The 20,093-nt window shown below is 41.4% G+C and overlaps 1 protein-coding gene across 12 annotated transcripts in view; it reads right to left on the bottom strand.

Moving 5' to 3' along the window:
• Positions 1 to 20,093, bottom strand: part of FHIT (fragile histidine triad diadenosine triphosphatase) — a 1,484,422-nt gene that overhangs the window by 204,564 nt on the left and 1,259,765 nt on the right. For all 12 annotated transcript variants that reach the window (XM_043886316.1, XM_043886317.1, XM_043886315.1 and 9 more), the window contains one exon: positions 8,310 to 8,378. In XM_043886316.1, the coding sequence (XP_043742251.1) occupies positions 8,310 to 8,378 (69 nt within the window). The remainder of the gene's footprint in view (positions 1 to 8,309; positions 8,379 to 20,093) is intronic.

Raw genomic sequence — 20,093 nt, 5'->3', positions numbered from 1 at the left:
CATACTCTCAACTCTCTAAGTAAAATGGCTTTTAAAAAATTTCTTATGGGTGACCTTTTTTTAAAAACAAAATATTTAAAATAAAAAAAAAACTTCTTTATTAAAAATATTTATTTATATATTTATTTGGCTGTGCCAGGTCTTGGTTGTGGCATGTGGCATCCAGTTCCCTGGTCAGGGATTGGAACCAGATTGAAACTCTCTGCATTGGGAGTAAGGAGTCTTAGCCCTTGAACCAAGAGGGAAGTCCCCTTATGGGAGATCTTGATAGTTGGCTTTAGTGGGCCATGAACTCCAAAGTTATCAAAACTTTTTCAGACACTCCTCGTAAGAGACTGTTCATTGATAGCTATGCTAAAAATTGTAATTATAAACCTAATTAAGACTATAGAAAACACACAGATGTCTCAGTCTTCAAGTCTTGATATTAACTGAGGTTTGACACAATTAACAATAACTAAGAACAGAATTGCAAGAAAAAGACAGACAGACAGAAAGATACCCTGGCAACAAGACTTCTTAGAGCAGATACTGTCCACATTAACTAGCAAGTACCTTATAAGTTTCTCCTGGAATGTGTCCGTCTGTAGAGAGAATTCACAGTGGAGGGCACACACAAAGCCTTATTTAGGAAATAATGAGGGAGGACCATGTAGAACAGTTTGACGCAGTGGTTTTACTTGGTACTAGGGAAAGACTCTTGCCTGGAAAATCCCATGGACGGAGAAGCCTGGTGGGCTGCAGTCCATGCGGTCGCTACAAGTCGGACATAACTAAGCGACTTCACTTTCACTTTTCACTTTCATGCATTGGAGGAGGAAATGGCAACCCACTCAAGTATTCTTGCCTGGAGAATCCCAGGGACAGGGGAGCCCAGTGGGCTGCCGTCTATGGGGTCGAACAGAGTCGGACACAACTGAAGCGACTAAGCAGCAGCAGCAGGGAGAGACTAACATGTAATTCATTTTCTCTTGCTTATTTCTCACTAACATGCCTCTGAGCATATTCAAATGCGAGAGAAGAGCAGCTTTGGGAAAACCCCAGGGTAGCAGTCCTCTGGAAACTGACTCTAGGAAAAACCAAAGAGGTGGCATCCTTTGCCTTTCAACTTATCCTGCAGACCCTGTCCTCTCATTATCAGCTACTCTTCTGCATTCTTTCCTTCTTTTTCTCCTCTTAAGTGACCAGTGATGTCCTGATCTGCTCTGGAGGCCTCCAGCCCACCATCATATCCTTCCACGCTTCTCAACACTCCACATGTGTAGACTCCACCAAATGTGAATAATCTGAATTACATCCTCCCTGAATTCTTATCTCTACTAGGAAAAATAGGTGGAAATAACTTTTAACCAGATAAAGTCTACTCTGCTAACTGTGTTTCTCTAATCCAAAGGACATACAGATTGAACTCAATAATAATCTGATACAGGGAAGCGTAAACCAGATGTCTATCAAGTTCTTTTATCATTAAAATAGCTATCAAAAGACCCCTTGGAGATCCACTCAGTGAGAATTTGAGGTCACAGATCATTCAATTACCACTATTATGTATTTATTTGTTGGTTATATCATACCCAGCTTCTTTGAGTTAAAAGTTCTCATGAGCTGAAGAGGAAGCAAAGGCATATCCTTAACAAGAGGTAACAAAGTTTTCAAGCCGAAATTCTCAAACACTGAAAAACGCGTTTATCAGTATGAGGACATCATTGAACCCAGAGGAAAAAAGCTAATTAACTGTCTCAATGAAACATTTCTTCCCTTTTGAAGAGTCAACTGGGGACCCATGGACTTTGAGCCCATTGTCAAATGGTGTGTGAAAGAGATCCAAGTTCAACAATAAATATTATCAGCAATATAATAGTTTTCTGCAGCTCTCAGGGCCAAATGACCTGCATTTTAGCAAATTGATTTTGTTCATGCATTGTGTTTAGCCAAGCAATTGTTTCCCATGATATGCTTGAACCCACAGTTGCTCTGTCTATGAAATTCATGGTTGAGTTTTTCCAATTGCTGATTGCTAGTCTCATTGGCTTTAATAATAGTCACTTGCTTAGTCAGTAATGGGTTTTATACACAGTGCACAATCACAACCATTCAATGTCATCCATAAACATTTAATGAATTGTCTAATACAGTTATGAGAGTTGCTTATTTGGGACACAGCTAGGGCAGCCTTACTGGGTTAATGAGATGATGTAGCACAGCATTAAGCAAGGGGTGTTTCCATTCCCCACATTTGCTGTACATGATCTCTTATCCAAGGACACATTTATGTCATTATCATAATCTTCATCAACTTGTCAAGATAATGGAGGGTCCACTGACTTCAGAGAAAGTCTCATGAATTTCATGGAAATTTAAATAACTAGAAAGGAGCACCATATAAATAAGATCTGCATGGAGAACTGGAAAGACAGGGCTTTACCAGAGATCTTGCCTTGGAAAGGATGGAGCTTGAACTGTTTTGAGGCAGAGAAGAGAGACTAATCTTCTGAAATAAGGATTATAAATTACTGAACAAAATGCATAAGGGAAAACTCAGGACAGAGAGCTGGAGGAAGAGCAGATGAAGATAAACTCAGAAATGGTAATCAAGGTTGGAAAGAAAGGAGGAGAAAGTTTTGTGCTTGTTGTCAGCAAATCCCACAAATGTGTTTGTTACAGACAAGCAAGTTTGGGCTTGAGAGGGGGTTTCTTATCAGCTTTGACATTGCTTAGCAATCAGACAAGGTTTATAACTACTTCACCAAGCACTTCTGATGTGCCGCAATCTGCAGCCCTCTGTACGCTGATTCAGAGAAGGTAATGGCACCCCACTCCAATACTCTTGCCTGGAAAATCCCATGGATGGAGGAGCCTGGTAGGCTGCAGTCCATGGGGTCGCTAAGAGTTGGACACGACTGAGTGACTTCACTTTCACTTTTCACTTTCACGCATTGGAGAAGGAAATGGCAACCCACTCCAGTGTTCTTGCCTGGAGAATCCCAGGGATGGAGGAGCCTGGTGAGCTGCCGTCTATGGGGTCACACAGAGTTGGACATGACTGAAGCGACTTAGCAGCAGCCGCAGCAGTATGCTGATTTCTGGTCAACAGACTTCGTTCCATCAATGCCCCATTACATTAACCTCAGACGGCTGATAACACCATGTCAGAATCTCACCTAATGTAGCTATGAATTAATAAACTGACCTTCTGAAAAGCAAGATGTTCTCTTCTTTTAAATTATGTAAGGAGTAGTAGGGAATTTCAAGTTCCTCTATTTCAACGCCCTGTTCTTTCAGGTTTTCATTCATTTAACAAATATTTATTTACCTGTTCTGTATCAGATTAGGTCCCTGTTCTCATGGCTTGACAGCACAGTTGGGGATGTGGGCAGTGAATAACACACTACATTATTTTGAGTGTGGTGTTATGAAGAAACAAGCATGGAAATACAATAGTCTTACCACAGAGTGGAGAGGAGATTAGCTATTTTAGATGAGGTGGAAGAGGATCAATAAAAAGGACTTTTGGAGGAAGTTATATTTGTACCTGGATTTGGTAGAAGATATGGGAGCCGCATGAAGGGGAAGAGAAAATGGAAGAAGTCACAGGTGAAGAAAACAATATATACAAAGTTCCTGAGGTGGGAACAAGAAATTGACAAAAGCAAGTGGTGAGAGAGAATGAGACTAAGAGGAACTGGGGACATGGGCAGACCCACTGCTGAAGCAAAAGGACTCACCCAGGGCATTGTAAACAAGGGAGCAAGGAGGTGAAGCAGATGTAACAGGTAAGTGGCATGCAGACTGGATGGAGGATACTGGGGACTAGTAATATTTGAGGAGTAAGCCATGACATAGAGATTTCAAACTCAAATGCCTTCAAGGGCCAAGCAGGTAAAAACAAATGAGGCAAGTCGGGTAAGACACCAACAGTGGTAGTGACCCAGAGAATGAGTGACATGCCTAATAGCATCCGGACTCATTAAAAAATGTGTTGCAGGCAAAATAGAGCCTGTCATTAAAAAATTCTTCACAAGCAAAATAAAACACACATGAGGAGACAAACAAAGCCCATGGAACATCAAAGGCAATGCCGAGCTAGAGGAAAACCAGGAAGGAGGCTGGGAAGAAGATTAATCATTCAAGTAATCTCATGTAAGTCAAGGAAGAGTTATTGCTTATATTTCCATGAACTGAACAAGACAGACTATTTTTTATTAGGAAGCAACCCAAATGCTGTAATACTAACAACAACAAAAACCCTACACTATTTGTTACAGAACTTATGTAACCTAAAAATGGAAGTAATCATCAAATAGCCAGATATGTAAAAACAGGAAACACAGAACCATGTGGCCCATCCAAGAACTGGATTGAGAAGTCCTCCCAAAGAAACACAGCCATCTTCTCCATGCTTGCATAGGTCCAGTGATGGGAAGCTCACCCCCTCGCAAGTCACTCTAAGCCTTCAGAAGTTTCTATCAATTTGACCTGCTGGTCTGTGGAACTGGTAACTGCCTTCTTGATGCCTAAGAGTTCTATATCTGCTCTCTGGAACCACTTAAAACAGCTTCAATACCTTTGCTACCTGCCAGCCCTTCAGATATTTAGAAATGGTAACCTGTCACTGCCTTCCCTCTACAAACCACACATGTTCTTCAGACAACACATCTTCACCTTCAGTGACTCCCCAGGTAACTGTTTTCAGGCTCTGTCATCCCATCACCTTTCTGTGAACCTTCTCGGATTTGTCACCATCCTTCTGCAAATAGCGCCTGGGGAGAACACAGCATTCCTAGCCCATTTATAATCCAGAGCTTCTGCAGGCATCATTTTCTATTTCTGCAGCAGTAGGAATACAATTACGTTTTATGGAGCTCAGTCTCCTGCTGTCCCCACTCCACTCCCGGCCCTCCCAGGCAGTCTGTTTGTTGTATTTCATGGGGAGATGCATAATCTGGAGCCAGTGCTCCCATCAGGATAAAGAATGCTGCCCCTCATCACTCCATCACTTCTGATTAAGATCACTCAGTCTAATGTCCGTTATGTCTTGTACCAATAACATCTGTGTAATGCCTCATGTTTCTCATGCTGCTTTCTAGACATTATCTTATTATGTACTCAAACTGGAGATGTATTTTTATACAAAGAGGAAGACAAATCTCAGAATGAGTGATTTAAAACAGAGGGAAAATTGGAACTCTGACCCTTGAAAGAAGTGCTCAATGGGGGCATCCAATGACCTGGCTTCAAATCCAGGTTCTCCATTGACCCACTGTGGCTGTTTTTGTTTTTGAAAAACAAAACAAAACTAATAACATTAATAAGAAGAGAAACAGTTACTTACTAATAAATGCTTAGTATGCACCAGTCTCTGCAGTAAGCTTTTCATGCAGTCCCCTACCTTTTTGGCATCAGGGATCAACTTCATGGAAGGCCATTTTTCCACAGACCATGGGTGGAGGGGATGGTTTCGGGATGATTCAAGCGTGTTCCATTTGTCGTGCACTTCATTTCTAATCTAATGTTGCCACTGATCTGACAGGAGTTACAGGTTTGCAGTCTAGAGGCTGAGGACCCCTGCAGTCACGTCATATGTTACATGCAACAACCTTTTGAAGTGTATGTTTTATACATGTACCTGCATTTTAAAGAAAAGGGGATTAAGTGACTTGTCCGATGTCACACAAGCAGTAGGTGGCACTGGAATTGGAACCTAACTCTGGCTGTCTGCAAAGTTCAATCTCTTCAAGTTTCTTAGCACAGTTTCCCTTACTGGGAACTCACCAAGTAAAACTCTTCTAGCAATTACTTCTCCTGAGAAGCTTCTCCTAATAGGTAGGAGGTAGGGACATGTGTTGCTTCACCTGTGGGGCTGGAGACCCTGGGAGAGGGTGCATATGAGAGCAAAAGCGTGAGAGAGGAGAGAAAGGCCACATGCCAACCTTGACCTTGGACACTGTGTCTCCAATAGGGTTGAAATGTAGCCCCTGCAGCTTTTGTCACAAGCACATTTGGAATACAAACAAGATTTCAAGGTGACAGTTCAGTCTAAGAAAACAGTGTTTTTAAGTACTTTTAATACTGCTTTAGCAGTATTCACTTGTATATAAATCATGTGTTAATTTATTCATTAAAATAGCCTGTACTTGGCAACATTTTATTAACCTTAGTTTATGCTAATAAGATCATTACTTGGATTTTTTCAAAATGCATCTCTTTCATAATTACTCCATAATTCTAATTTTCTTCCAACTCAAACTAAGCCCTTACTAACCACCAAAATACATTCCACATCCAATGAGAATGAGTTCAGTTTAAAATATTATAGGACATAGCTTTGAGAAAGCACAAATTTGGGAGAAAAGTGCATTCCCAAACCTAGCCAAGAACCAGAATCTCCTGGGGATTTTCTTATGCACACACAATTACTGACTCTAATGTGGCTCTATAATATACTGGATCAGTATCTCTGGGAATAGGACCCCTTGAGAACTGAGATTTGCAGCAATTGGTCCACAGAGCAGCACTTAGGGATGAGCGATTAGAATGTGTCTACCCTACACAGGCGGACTGCAGCCCTTTGAAAAAACAGGATAGCTAAGACAGTGAGGGATGCCCTAGACATGCTTACTCGTCACCTCAGAGAATTCAGTGACTCCCAGATAAATGCTTTATAAGTCCCATTACTAACTGTTGACCTCTTGATCTTCATTTTCAGGGTTTGGGTAGCCATTTTAATACCTAGTTACTACAAATAAATACAAATATATTTTTTAAAAGATGCATAAAAACCCCTATAAATTAAAATAAAAAAGTTTCTGACTGCTAGGAACCAGGTGGGAATCATCATAGAGGTCAAGTACCATGACAAATAATTAAAATTATAAAATGTACTTTAAACATCATTCTCAAAGGGGTAGAACAGGAGTGTCAAATAAATGGCTCCTCTCTCATATTTGATACCCATGGCAGACATTGCTCATCTATCACAGCACATTCGGATGCATCCAGAACAGCCTCAGAACCCTTCCCAGGCAAGCACCCCAGGCCCCCACTACCATCGGATCAGCTCTCACATGTGAGGAACATATGTGCCCTTTCCTAGCTAAAAGAAGTAGTCACGCTGAAATCATTTTTTTTTTCCTTCACACCAACACATCTACTACAGACAGCACAGTTCACATAGCACAGACAGACATGACAAGGTTCTCATGTAGACGAGGCCCTAGGAGCAGATCACCTGGCTCTTGCTATTCATCTTTGGTGTCACATTTATATCTATGAAGGGAAGTCATAAGTTAACCACTAACTGTTTATGACACAGGGGTTACACTCTTATTGTGAGGGGAAACACTGACTGAAACTGCCTGCCCTGGCCAGGCGAGACACTTGCATGAGTCACTTGCACGAGTTACCTTACAACAGGAGGTCCTGGTAAGGGACGCGGAACTAACAAACTACCATAAACCCAAAGAAATCAGGAAAGGTCAAAAGGAGAGAGGAGACACCAGTTCATATGTCTTACCAACCTTCCAGAATCCTCCTTGCTGGAATCCATCTTGGCTGAGCAATGGGTGGGCCACCCAGAAGGACTCTTGAGTCAGAATGATTGGCCAGAGACAACCCGGAAACTAATCCCATCACCATATAAGCCGAGGCTGTGAGTCACATGGCAGAACAGTCCTCCCGGGTTCCCTCACCCTCCTGCTCTCTGACCAGGCGCCTCTTCCCAATAAAGTGTCTTGCTTTATGTGTGTTTCCTTGGACAATTCATTTCTGATTGTGAGACAAGAGCACACTCACAGGCCCTGGAAGGGGTCAGCTTTCCTGCAACATTATCGTTCAAACCAACCTAGTTTCTGCTGACCACAATTCAAAGTTCCACTCTGAATAAATGCTATTAGGAAAGACAAACTGGATTTCAAAGTGGTTTTTAAATCAAATGTAATATTCTACTAAAAAAAAAGTCACACATCAATCTGCTTGGTTTCCATTGGTGGCACTCTAAATTACCTCCTATGGAACCTCTGGGCTGTATCTCCATGCAAGTGTTTAGTGCCCTGGTAAATGACAGGGCAGAAATCACAAGGACACCTGGCTTCTGCCAGATTTCATTTGAAAAAGAACGTCATTATAATTCATTTGCCTTCAGTTTCTGTAGAGGGCCTTCTTGGCTTCTTGGCCTCTACTGCCACTTTCAAGTCTTACTGGGTAGAATACCATTGAAGACCACACCTCCAGTGTTCCTGATTCATCAGATTGATTTCATTACACTGATAGCACCAGTGATCAAACGATAAGATCAGAGAGAGCAGACCTACCTCATCATAGATGCTGTCATTCCGGTCAAAGTCTCCAGCCTTCCTTGGAAGAATGTGGATGTGAACATGCTGAAAAAGTAAAAGAAAGAATAAAATGTGATTATTTCCTCATGTATTTCGAGACTTGACAGCGATGCTCTCGTGAAGTCCAATTACTCCACATGGGTTCCTGCTGGATTATTTTTCAGAGGAAGATGATTATCATCTCCACTAACCATATCTGAAATCTGCAGAGAGGAGAGAGGCAAAAAACAAGACAGGACAACGTGGTGGCATATACGAGAGTTTGAGTGAAATGCCAGTGTTTTAGGGGCTCTGAGGAATTATTCATAGTTGTCAGTCTCGGTTGTATTTAGCCAGTGCTTTGAAATGACAGCATGTCTTCAAAGGTGACCATGGCGACTCTGAAACTGAGAAATAAGAACTGGCTAACAGAGAACTGCATAAACAAAGAGCAGATGAGTGAGAGTAAAAAGGACTATGAAGCAAATTACAGAGCCAGGACTTCAAATAATAATCATATAATAGTAACGTAAACAGTTCTCACTTATTAGGTGTTGAATTACTGTAAGAAAGCACTGTGCTTGGCTTTTGTCTCATTTAATGATCTGAATAACCCCTTACAAACTTCTACTTTGATCTCCATTTTACAGATGAGGGCCTCTATACTCAGAGAGGTCAAGGGCCCACTGGAAGTGGTAGGGTCAGCGCAGGAAGCTCACCCATCTGGCTTTTACTCCCACGTTCTTCATCAGCCTGTTAACACCGATTCTGTGAAGTTAATCTTTTAAACAGCCCATTTCTCTAGTATACTAAAGCACCCAGGTAATATACTTAGCAATGCTATTATGCAGAGATCATGAATCAAGGAGTACTGCATATCTAATTCAATATATCCTTCAAGGCTAACTTGCCATTTGAAAGTTTTATTTTCCAAATAGCCTCTATTGTACCTCAGCTGAAGTTAAACCTCACGCCTGCCCTTGAGCTCTGTCTCCTCCTTTATTACAAACCAGGGGGAGGAATGGAAAAAGGAAAAGCCTAAATGTGGAGAGGCAGACAAAGAATCAGACCTAGTCTCTGATCACACCCACCCCTTCTTGATTACAGCGATCAGGCTCCAAGCCTCCCAACAGCCTCTGGAGACTGTGAGATTAAGTGTCCCTGTGACTTTGCTGCATAAGGAGGGGGAAATGATACGCTATTAAAGCAGAGGCAGGGAGCAAGACCACCCAAGGTGAAAGAAGCAGAGAGGAGCTTCACAACAGCCCCTGAGCACATAGTCCCCAAAGAGTCACATGTTTTTCCCAGAATATTCTCCAGTTAATGAGAAAGCCATTTATGGATTGCTTAGCACCTGGGACGAGCTCATGCCTAAGTCATAAAGACAAGGTGAGCAGTGAGAGACAGGGAGGAAAAAATAACAGGGGGGAAAAAACCTATCACTGACTATCCATGGAACCAAATTCTTAGAAAGAACCAGTGCTGGATAAGCCCACACTGAAACTGATTGACGCACATGGGCTAGTTGACTTAATAGCAAGACTGGAAAAATGCCATAGTACATGGAAATAGCCTATCCTTCACTCCATCTTTACTTCCTAAGCCTGCAGCTACCCTTTCCATCTTCTTTCCTCTTTCCTTCCTTTTATACTTCTTTCTTCCTGTCCTCCTTGCCTTTTTTCCTTCCTTTCTTCCATCCATCCACCCACCCACCATCTACCTCGGACTTTATAACAATCAGGTATCCCAGACCAGTGTTCTGCAGCCAAAGGGCCTAATGCAACTCCTGGAACTTCCCCTTACTAGCTTCTGTGGTCTTGCCTCGTAAGTCCTGAATCTCAGAACCATTACAGATAATAGGGGCTGCAAGCATTTCAACCGCACAGAGCTGTTGAGGGGAACAAATCAGCTAACCATGTCCTCAGCTGGCTGCTTAGCACATAGTACATAGGTAATACTCAGCACACATAACTGCAGTAGTATGACTCTAACTTTTTAGTTATGTTTATTATTTTTCTAACTGGCAGATAGAGTAGAAATCACATTCAGGGGTTGGTTCCCATACTAGAAGGGAAGATAGAGTAGAAATCACATTCAGGGGTTGGTTCCCATACCAGAAGGGAAAATACTTATGAAGCTCCTTGAATGGAACATGGTTAAAGTTATCCTGTTGCTAAAGCTTATTTCTGTTGCTTTGACTAGCAGTTTTCAAATCTGAGCATGCATCTGCGGCTTGGTGAAACACTGATCACCAGACCCTTAAATTTTGCGTTTCTAACAAACTCCCAGTGATATCAGTGTTGCTGGTCCAGGGCCATACCTTGAGAACCTTATTGGTTCAGACGATCCATCTGGTTCCTGACCTCCTCTCCTGAAAACATGCTAACATGGGCATCAGAGTCACTCACTACTTTGCCTGCCCCTATTGCATTCTGGGAGTCATATTACTGAATGCTTGCCTGACTTCCTTCTCACTGGTCACCCTCTGTGCCTCGTCCTTAGGAATATGCCCGTCTTCATTCACCAAGGTCATACAGGTGGTTGTGAACTTACATTAGGGAAACTTCCTGGGTCCAGGCCCATCCCACACCTCTGCTCCTTTACCTTGCCCTCCTGGGTTTAGTTCAGGGCTATCTCTATAGGCTCAGTTACCACCCAGTCCTGGAATGCCACTCCTGATGACCGGTAACCACCTTAAATTCACCGCGACACTGATGAAAGCCAACAGCTCACCATACAGATGATTTCCCCAAAGGGCATAGATCTCAACCCAGCCTGATGGCTTGACTTAAATCCTTAAGTGACAGATTGATCACAAGATCCTGACAACCCACTCAACTTCTCAGAAAAGGGAACTGATGATAAAACCAGCTCAAAACCTTGCTGTTGTGAAGGAACACCATTGCCACCGCCTTTCAATAGAATGGCCTGATAAAGCACCCACAAACAGCACATACAGGGATAATTTGACCTAATTTGTTCTTAGTGAATTCATGTTGAGCTTTGGTGATCACAACTGACTTTTTTAAGTGCTAATAAAACCTCTAATTAAATGTTGCAGTATAAGAGTATTTTTAAAAATCTATGATGCTCTACATACCAAAAAATTTTTCATGGTCAACTACAATTTCACAATGCTCACTAGTATACTGTCAGAGAAGATGTACCCAAAAGATACATGGTTAAATTTGTTCAATTAGCAATCCAGAAGCTTATTTAATTATGGAGATCTTTGTTCTTTATTCAGATAACATCTGTCTACTTTTTAAAATACATTTATTCGTGCAAAAATATTTAGAACCAGGTGTTATTCTAGAAACCAGGGATATAGTAATGAACAAGACAAAGTCACTGCCTCCTTAGAACTATACTGCAATGGGTGATGCCAAAAATAAACAAGCAAATGAACATACAACTTAATTTCAGGGGGATATAAATGTCATGCAAAAGATGTAGTGTGCACAGCTACAGAACTGGAACACTTCAACATTTGAAGTTTGGGAAGAGAAGTAGTAGGACTAAGACTAAGGATACAGCAAAGAATGAGGCCAATCAAGAGAGGGTAAGTTCGAAAATTGATGAAAGGAGGAATTTCATGGAGAGTATAATCAATAGAGTCAGCACTGTTGAAAGCCTATGTTGATTTTGATGAAACTGGTAAAATAAAAATTTAACTAAAAAGCACATAAGATGTTCAATATCATCAGCCATTAGTAAAATGAAAATAAAACCACACTGAGATATCACTTAGCAGTCAACAGGATGGCAATATAAAATAAAATAGAAAATAACAAGTGTGTATGAGAATGTGGACAATTAGAACATCCATAGGCTGTTGTTGGGACTGTAAAATGATGCCACTGTTTTGGAAAATAGTTTGGCACTTCCTCAAAAAGTTAACTTTGGTAAACTCCAGGAATAGTGAAGGACAGGTAAGCCAGGTGTGCTGAAGTCCGTGGGGTCACAAAGAGTAGGACACAACTTAGCGACTGAACAACAACAAAAAGTTAAAGATAGAGTGACCAGGACTCAGGATTCTACTCCTATGTACCTATCCCAAAGATCTGAAAGCATGTCCACAGAAAAACTTGTACATGAATATTTATAGTAGTATTCATAATAGCCAAACAGGGAAAAGAACCCAAGTGTCCATCAAGTAGTGAATTTATAAATGAAATGTGGTATAGCCAGACAGTGGAATATGATTTGGCCATAAAGAGGAATGAAGTACTGCTACATGAAAGAATTACAATAAGTGAGTTATGCTAAGTGAAAGAAGCCAGACACAAAAGGCCAGATAGAGTATCATTATGTTTATCTGAAATGTCCAAAACAGGCAAATTAGCAGAGAGAGAGAAAAGAAAAATTAGCAGCTGTCAGGCGGAATGGGGAGTGACTGCTAATAGACATGTCATTTGTTTTGGAGAGGATGAGTATATTCTGAAATTATATAGTCGTGATGGTTGCACAACTTTGTGAACATACTAGAAAAACACGAAACTGTATAAAGAGGGTGAATTTTATGGTATGTGAATTTTATTCTCATAAAGTTGTTATTTAAAAAACTGAAGTGGGTTTAAGAGAGAGTAGAAGGTGAAGAAAAGGAGATAAATAAGCATGGATGACTTTTCTAAGGAAAGGGAGTTTTGCAGAGAAATCCGTGGCAGTGGATGTAGAGGAGGAAGGAAATACAGATTTAAGTTTCCTGAATCTTTAAGTTTCCTGAATCTTTAAGTCTCTACAATTATTATTATTATCCTTAGTAGTAGTAACTTTTTTGTTAATATTTATTGAAAGATCACTACATACCAGTCCCTGGGTTGATTCACATCATTACTTCAATCAATCCTTACAATATTGCCCAGAGGTTGTTAATAAATGCATCACCATTCCCAAGAGATAAAGTAGGCCAAAGAGGTTAAGCAATGAGGTCAAACCCTGCAGGGAGTGACCAGTAGCTGATATCTGACTCTGAGTCTGTCTTCAGAGGCCAGAACATTTGCTCTTACCATGAGTGACACCATATCTCAGGAGGCTACCCTTCTCTCCCGATTCTAAATATAAGGACCCCTCTTCAACGTGGGCTCTTGATGCCTCTGCCAATTCCATGACTTCTCAGTCATGTCTTTGATTACATCTCTAAGTTCTCTCAGACTCACATCCCCTGGGGGATGGAACCTGCCTTTGCCCTGAGACTTCAGATCACTTAAAGCAAGGATGTTACCTCTTAAATTCCACTTTCACCTTACGTCTTCCTAGTTCAAAGCCATGCCAGGTATAATATAGATCAGCCAAGTTGGTCAATGTCAAGTCTTTTACCCCTAATCTATTAACTATATATAGTTTGCACCAAGCAGTAGACCCACCCTTTCCTGGCTCATCTGTTTGAGAAAATTTTAGCTTTAAAAGCCCTTCCTGTTATCTTTTCCTCCAAATGTAGGCTCTCTCTGATCATTAATACCATAACAACATTTTTATAGGTCCTGCCTCTTTTGCACAACCTGTGTGTCGCCTTCCATGCTTTTGAACGTATCTAGTTTACCCCATCGGAGAAGGCAATGGCACCCCACTCCAGTACTCTTGCCTGGAAAATCCCATGGATGGAGGAGCCTGGTAGGCTGCAGTCCATGGAGTCGCTAAGAGTCGGACATGACTGAATGACTTAGCAGCAGCAGCAGTCTACCCCATACTCACGTGAGGATGGTTAGTGTAGTCACATGGATGCGTTTTGTCCTTTTCAGAATACACTCTAATTTGGTTATAAAGGATAAAATCATGGTGCGGGAAAGGGCAGGCAAGACTAGAGACAGAGAGATACCCTGTTCCATAACTGGAGACCAGCAACCTCCACCAATCACCCCAGTGTGAACACCTCTCCCTCAGATCAATGAATAATCACAGAAGGCAAGTCTGATTCTAAAGAATCAAAACAAAAACTGCTGTGGGAGGCAGACTGTGGGCCCTTCAGTATGCTAATCCCAGGGCTGGTGAATATACTAAGTTGTATAGCAAAGGAGAATTATGGTTGCAGAAGGATTAGCATTCCAACCAGCTGATCTTAACGCAGGAAGAGTATGAATGACCCTGAATTATCCATCTATACCCCGTGTGATGAACAACTCGAGGAGACAGTAGAGGCCAGGGGAGCATGGCAGGCTACAGTCCCTGGGGTTACAAAGAGTTGGAGATGAGTTAGCGACTGAACAACAACCCAGTGTAATCACAGGGGTCCTTAAATCAGAAGAAGGTGAACATCACCAAAATTTAAAACTTTGTGCTTCAAAGGTTACAGTTAAGAAAGTGAAAAGGTAAACCATGGAATGAGAGAAAGAAAATTCTGCAAATCAGCCATCTGAAAGAGACTTTTATCTACAACATGTACATAACTGTTCCAACTCAGGAGTAAAGACACAAATCCCAACTATAAAAAAAGAGCAAAGGATGAATAGGCATTTCTCCAAAGAAGATTCATAAAAATGGTCAGTGTACCCCATACTCACGTGAGTATGCAGAGGACCAGAATGTGAAGGCTATCCCTTCAAGACTGCCTTCCGGCCTTCTCCTTTTCTCCTTTGTTTCGCCTCTTTAGAGGCAGATAAGACTGCTTAAAACCAGCAAAAATCAGGTTTCCCAACATGAAACATACTGTTGGTTAAGGGTGATATAGCTTGTTGTCCAAAGGGGAACTTCTGAGACTGAAAGGGTCATTGTTTATCACTGCATTGGCCTGTTTATAACTACAGATGCACTCCGACTTTCGATGGTTCTACTTAAAATTTTCTAACTTTATGATGGTGTGAGTACAATAAGCATTTTACTTTACAATAAGCATTCAGTAGAAACCATACTTTGATCTTTTCCTGGGTTAGCAATCAATATGTGGTTCCATATTCTCTTGTGACGCTGGGCAGTGGCATTCACCACAGCTCCCAGTCAGCCACTCGGCCACAAGGGGATAAACAAGAGGTACATTGGCATCCATCCGTACTAGGCAGCCATTCTGTTTTTCACTTTCAGTGTAGTATTCAATAAGATCCTTGAGCTATTTCACACTTTGTTATAAAATATGCTTTATGTTAGATGATTCTTCCCAACTGTAGTTGAACGTAAGTGTTCTGAGCATATTTAATGTAGGCTGGCTAAGCTATGATATTCTGTAGGGGTGTATTAAATGTATTTTCACCTTAATGATATTTTCAACTTACAGTGGGCTTATTGGGATGTAACTGTGTCATAAGTCAAACAAGATATGTACAGGTCTAGAGTCAGACTTCTTCAAATAAAGCAGGGCACACATTCTCCCAGATACTAGTTGTTTACTTGGGAAGGATGATAGCATAATTAAATTGGGATTTGAGATCCTCTCAACCTGGCTTAGGGGCTTCCCAGGTGGTGCTTGTGGTAAAGAACCCACTTGCAATGCAGGAGACCCAGGTTCGATCCCTGGGTCTAGAAGATCCCCTGGAGAAGGGAATGACTACCTACTCCAGTATTCGTGCCTGAGAAATTCCATGGACAGAAGAGTCTGGTGGGCTACAGTCCATGGCGTTGCAAAGAATCAGACACAATTGAGAGACTAACCACTAAGATGCATGCTACCAGGCTTAGAATCCCAGATCCACCACCTTGACCAGTTTGGTGACCTTTGACAATTTACCTGCTCCCTGTAAGCCTTAGTTTCCTCATCTAGTACAAGGGAGACAGTAAGAGTTCCTATGTCTTAATTTTTTGGTGAGGATATGGTAATGCATATATAGTACTATGCACAGTTACTCATTCAGAGTAGTGGGTGATGCATTTATTTTCTGTGCTACTGTCAGTGAGGAAGAAAACTTTCCTCCACCCTTCTAGGTTTTTCTGACTGGTCTAAGAATTAACTGGACATAAGACAGATAGATTAATAGAAGAAAATTAAATGTAATATTATACCTATGGGCACCCCAGATACACGAGAGGCTCAGCAACAGAAAAGTAAAATGAGGTACATATGCTATCATGAGCTAAGGAATGGGATCAAGAACTTCAAGGAAAGGAGGGTCATCCACAGGACAATAAGAAGAAGAGTAAAGTTTGGTAATTAGATGTCTTCCTTGCCATCTAGAATGGGCATTTAGATAAAATTTGTCTCTGGTAATAACTCTTTTTCTGGGAAAAGTCCCCAAATGAAATTCTTCTAGGTAGTTAAAGGAGGGGAAGTGGTCTCTCTTGAGCCCATGAGGTCTCCACTGCCTTTATCTCAAAATAATCCACTTGCCAAAGTGCCCATCTTGGGGAGATCTGTGCTGAATGCTTACACTACGTAGATTATACACTTAAGCCTCTAGAACAGGAGAAAATATGCTTGGGACTTCCTTCTGAGACAGTAAGTGGTTCTATTTGATGAAAAGAGGATGTTCTGCCCTTTGGAAGTCATGGAGAGGTAGGAGGTAAGACACCAAGAATCTATAGTAATTTGAGACTTAGAATCTCCTGGAGGAAGCCAGAGGAGTGAAAAAACTAGAGGCAAGATAATAGGGAGGGAGCCTGTGTTAATGCATCATGCCCAGATTCTTCTCTTCACGTGGCGGTAACTCGTCCATCACTCTTCCCTTTAATTCACTTAGTAAGGGAAAATGGGAGAAGCCACTTGAAATGTAATTGTCTCTCTCGCTGTTCCTGTTTGAGTCTGTTATGCAAACAGTAGGGAGATTTCTCATTTTGTTCTGTTTACCGGAGTAGGGTTTAAGAAAAAACAAAAAAGAGGAGGGGCAGTCCTTTCAACACCTGCTTTCTTAATTGTCAATGATTTCCTTGCTCCCAAAAGTGAGTGGTTTTTAAACAAAGCAGACACATTCTCATAAGTGACACTGCCATCTTATTAACATATTGTTACAGCAGGAGAGGGGCTGGAACCATGACAAGAGGTTCCATTTCCTGCTCAAGGTCAGTGGTCCGTATGTCACTCACCTTTTTTTTTCCTTCTCGCTTGTAATCAGCACTTCTTTCGCTTTACAAAGACAAATGAGAGAAAAGCTGTTTTCTTCCCCTATGTCCTGTTTTGAATTTCTGAGCAGTGAGTAAGGAATGTGATCTACTTTTTATCTGTCCTATTCGTTCTACATTTCAGAGGAGGAAAGTCTTAAAACAGAAAACAAATTTCTCCTGGGTTTACCTACTGCCTATTGCAACATCTCAGGTGATCCAGACCTTTGTGATAAAGATAAAGCTAGTCTTGCTTGCAGTGTGGAATATGGGGGAAATTGATTGGCAAAATAGATGCATTGACACTAGCTCATGTTTGTTCAGTTTTCTGGGCTTCTCTTCTCATGGAGTAGGAATTGAAGAAGAGCCTGCCAATTATTTCCACCTCATGAGCTTAAAAGCTAAAGGAAAAGTCACATACCCAGCTTTTCAGAGTTCCGTGACCCTCTCAACAGCATCAAATTTCATCATCTTGCTTTTATTTGACTTGAAAAAACCTTAATTTGTAAAAAATCTGAAATTTAAAGTTATCTGGTCAGGAGAAGCTCCTTTAAACTGTCATTGTGGTTTGGAGCCATGCATCATCAAAGCCGGGATGCTCAGATGATGTACTGCTCCCATACATCATTGGAGCGCCATCCCTCTCATGATATATTATTACAACTCACAATTGGAACACCGCCAGTGATGTATGGCTGAAAAACACAATCATTAAGCCACGAGACTCCACAGGGACTCGACAAACTCAGGGTTTTATTTTTTTTTTTGGAAATTGGATTTGTTCTTTATCTTTTAGTTTTTTCTTCAAATTTCTCAGCTTGACTGGGACAACTGGGGCACTGGAACACTGTGCGTCTCCTCCATGTCATGACAGGTACACCAACTGCATCTGCTACAGGAAGGAGCTTGCCAACACAAGGACCAGAAACCATCACCATGCCCATGCCTTTTGACAGATGACTATTTTTACTCTTGAGTTGATAGTGTCAAGGTGTCCACAAGGCCCTTGAGCAGAAGCACTTCCAGGGACATTTCTTTTGGAACTAAGGAGCTGGTAGTGTTTTCATGCTGACCCTAAGCTTAGCAGTAGAAGGTGAGGCCTTCTCAAACCGACTAAGGAAGAATCCAGCCAGGAAGAAAACACAAGCTTTGGGACTGGTGATGTCCTGGAATGGAATCTTCTTAGCAAGGGTCCCTGCAGAACCAAGCCTTCTGATTGAGAGAAGCAGGTTTGCCCACAATATTTTCAAAACTACTACTTGTATAATAAAGTAATAATAAAATTTACTGAATCTTTGGAATATGCCAAAATTAGTCTATATATTTTATCAATATATTTCATATAATCCACAATAACCTTAAGCATTTTCTTCCCTGGTGACTCAGATGGTAAACAATCTGCCTGCCAATGCAGGAGACCTGAGTTCGATTCCTGGGTTGGGAAGATCCCCTGGAGGAGGAAGTGGCTACCCACTCCAGTATTTTTGCTCAGGAAATCCCAGGGACTGTAGCCCACCAGGCTCCTCTCTCCATGGGGCTGCAAAGAGTTGGACATGACCGAAGCGACTCAGTACACACACACAACATTATACATTAGAATACTGGTTTTATCTCCACTTGAAAGATGAGGCCAAATGGAGGAAGTTATAGATGAAGAAATGGAGGCCTTGGGAGGCAGAGTGGATAGATTTTCTCCACTCCAAAGTCCAAGTCCAACATCTTCTATTGGCACTGTGGTATAGTGACACACGGCCCAGCAGAAGGCATCACCCTGCTACCCCAAATATTACTCATTCTCAGGCTACTGAGCACGAGTGTGGGGAGGTCCATGAGAGACTAGCTCTCTTACAAATTTGGGATCAATCTTGTAAAACATTCCATATTATCTTCTGTCTCCTAATTGATTTTCAAAGTGGCATAATAGCTTCAAATTCCTAAAACTATTTAACAAAAAGAAAGCAGAACTTGTAATTATCACTCAAAAAAGTTGACCAACTCATGCAAGATCTGCAAAACCATGATATTCTTCAAATCGGGTCATTTCTACAATATTAGGTTATGCTCCTGCAACAAGACAGGTGGAATTCCAGGTAGATACTTCCAGGGGTAAGAGTTCCTGTTAACCCACACTATTCTTGCCTGAAGAATCTCACAGACAGAGAAGCCTGGCAGGCTACACTTCATGGGGTTGCTCAGAGTCAGACATGACTGAAAGTAACTTAGCACACACGCAAGTTGACACACACAGGCAGGAGGTCAGAGGTTCTCTGTGAAACTGATTCTGTTTGCTGTCTTACAGGGAAAGCACCTTAAAGAGGTTTCCAGCAAAACAACTTTCAAGAGATATAAAAATGTTTCAGGATTTGTCATCCTTGTATTTTATGAGCTACCATTGTAGCTGTTGCATTTACATATTCTTGGTAGGAAAAATTAGAAATTGGTCTTCCCTCCACGTGGAGTTCCCTTCCCTCCTATCTTCCTATCACTTTCTAAGGGCCAGCTCAGATGCCACATCTTCTGTGTGATGTTCAGATTCTCCAGGGCTCCTCTGATTCTTTCTATCGACCTCAGTAACTGCTTTCAGCACAAAATATCCAGAATTATAGTTCTGTTTCATTAGTCTGGACCTCTAGGTGAGTCTTTACCATATTTTCCTTCTGATTATTTATTTCCCCCTCCTCCCAGATTCTTAGCTTTGAGAATACATTATTTAATTATTGGAAGGATAAGGAGATGAGCAGATGGATGGACAAATGAATGGATGGATGCAAGGATGGATGGACAGATAGGTGGGTGGAAAGATGACTGTATTCTTAACCT

Source organism: Cervus elaphus, chromosome 24, assembly GCF_910594005.1.
Source record: "Cervus elaphus chromosome 24, mCerEla1.1, whole genome shotgun sequence".
NCBI classification, from domain to species: domain Eukaryota; kingdom Metazoa; phylum Chordata; class Mammalia; order Artiodactyla; family Cervidae; genus Cervus; species Cervus elaphus.
Note: the sequence above shows the minus strand (reverse complement) of the source record. Positions and strands in the feature narration are given on the sequence as shown.